At 40.7% G+C, this 1,795-nt stretch overlaps 1 protein-coding gene across 1 annotated transcript in view; it reads left to right on the top strand.

The window, feature by feature from the left end:
* LOC101580316 (vomeronasal type-2 receptor 116-like) overlaps positions 1-1,516 on the top strand; it is a 23,133-nt gene extending 21,617 nt beyond the window's left edge. The window contains 2 exon segments of the mRNA XM_012517779.1: positions 590-1,064; positions 1,066-1,516. Of these exon segments, the coding sequence (XP_012373233.1) occupies positions 590-1,064; positions 1,066-1,516 (926 nt within the window).
* Positions 1,517-1,795: the final 279 nt, after the last annotated feature.

Below are 1,795 nucleotides of genomic sequence, written 5' to 3'. Positions count from 1 at the left end.
AGTGTATTATTTGTTGAAAATGTACTTTCGATTTGATTTGAAACTGTCTCATTGCTATATGTTTATCAATAAAACTTTGAAAAGAAAAAAAGAAAAAGAAAAAAAAGAAAAAAAAGGAATAAACCTAGATCCTTTTTCTTACTTTATAAAACTACAGAGTTTTTAGAGATACCAGATTCATTAGGGGATTAAATAACATATATTTAGTATTACTTAGGACTTAGTCTCTGTGTGGATTTTCTTATATAGCATCTGGAAGGAAATGAATCAGTGAGGTCAGACAATGCATGACTAAGTTTCAAGCCTCTAAGAAGCAGAGAAATGAGGATTTTCTCTTGGAACAAAGCATTGAAAAAATAGTGATTCAGAGAGATCTGTTCTCAAAATAAAAACTTTAACAAGGTGGTAAATATATCTTAGTGCCAACTTTGAGTTCAAACCCACAGGCTGAAAAAGAAAGAGAAAAAAGGAAGAAAACAAGAATAATATACACATTGACTATTTAGTTCAAGTCCCATGAGTTCCAAGGATGGCGATGTGAAAATAATAGCAATAATCCCACTCAAATGAAAATTTTCATTTTTGCTAGATGTGGAACAGTGTGCAAAGTGTCCAGATCATCAATACGCCAACATTCAGAGAAATTATTGCCTGGAAAAAACTGTGACTTTTCTGGCTTATGAAGAACCCTTGGGGAAAGCTCTAGCTGGTGCAGCACTGAGTCTCTCTGTTCTATCAGCTGCTCTCCTTGGGCTCTTTGTGAAGCACAGAGACACTCCCATCGTCAAGGCCAACAATAGGGCTCTCAGCTACACCCTGCTCATCTCCCTCACCTGCTGTTTCCTCTGCTCCTTGCTCTTCATTGGTCGTCCCAACACAGCCTCCTGCATCTTCCAGCAGACCACCTTTGCAGTTCTGTTCACTGTGGCTGTTTCCACTGTCTTGGCCAAAACCATTACTGTGATGCTGGCTTTTAAGGCCACTGTTCCAGGCAGAAGGATGAGGCAGTTGCTGGAGTCAGGGGCACCAAACTCCATCATCCCCATCTGCACCCTCATCCAACTCACTCTGTGCAGTATGGATGGGGACAAATCCACCCAACATTGACACAGATGCTCACTCTGAACATGGCCACATCATCATTATTTGCAACAAGGGCTCCCTCACCGCCTTCTACTGTGTCCTGGGATACCTGGGCTCCCTGGCCCTGGTGAGCTTCACTGTGGCTTTCCTGGCCAGGAACCTGCCTGACACATTCAATGAAGCCAAGTTCCTGACGTTCAGCATGCTGGTGTTCTGCAGCGTGTGGGTCAAATTCCTGCCCGTGTACCACAGCAGCAAGGGGAAGGCCATGGTGACCATGGAGGTCTTCTCCATCTTGGCCTCCAGTTCAGGGCTTCTAGGATGCATCTTTGTCCCCAAGTGCTGCATTATTTTGTTAAGGCCAGAGAATAATTCTCTTCCTGACTTGAAAGGCAAAACACATTCTGGAAGAGAAAAAGTTTTCTTAAAGTAAAATGTTATGACATTACTAAAAGGTATTTACTCTCTTTTGCAATCCCATGCTACTTTCCAGGCTTATGTTGATACATTTTGGGATGTTCTATATGAAGGAAAGCACTGTTATTTCTTTCCTTAGCAGTACTACACGTGTAACTGTAACTATCACATTGGAATTTTTTGTAGAATTTTGTTCCATTGTATCTACAATGAACTTTATTTATGCTTGCTGTTGGTTATATTATTAACCTTTATTTTGCTTCTTCTTGAAGTTTCAAACCTGCTATTAATTTGA

Source organism: Octodon degus, unplaced genomic scaffold (genome assembly GCF_000260255.1).
Source record: "Octodon degus isolate 3935 unplaced genomic scaffold, OctDeg1.0 scaffold00214, whole genome shotgun sequence".
In the NCBI taxonomy this organism is placed as follows: domain Eukaryota; kingdom Metazoa; phylum Chordata; class Mammalia; order Rodentia; family Octodontidae; genus Octodon; species Octodon degus.
This window is presented reverse-complemented; position numbering and strand designations above follow the sequence as displayed.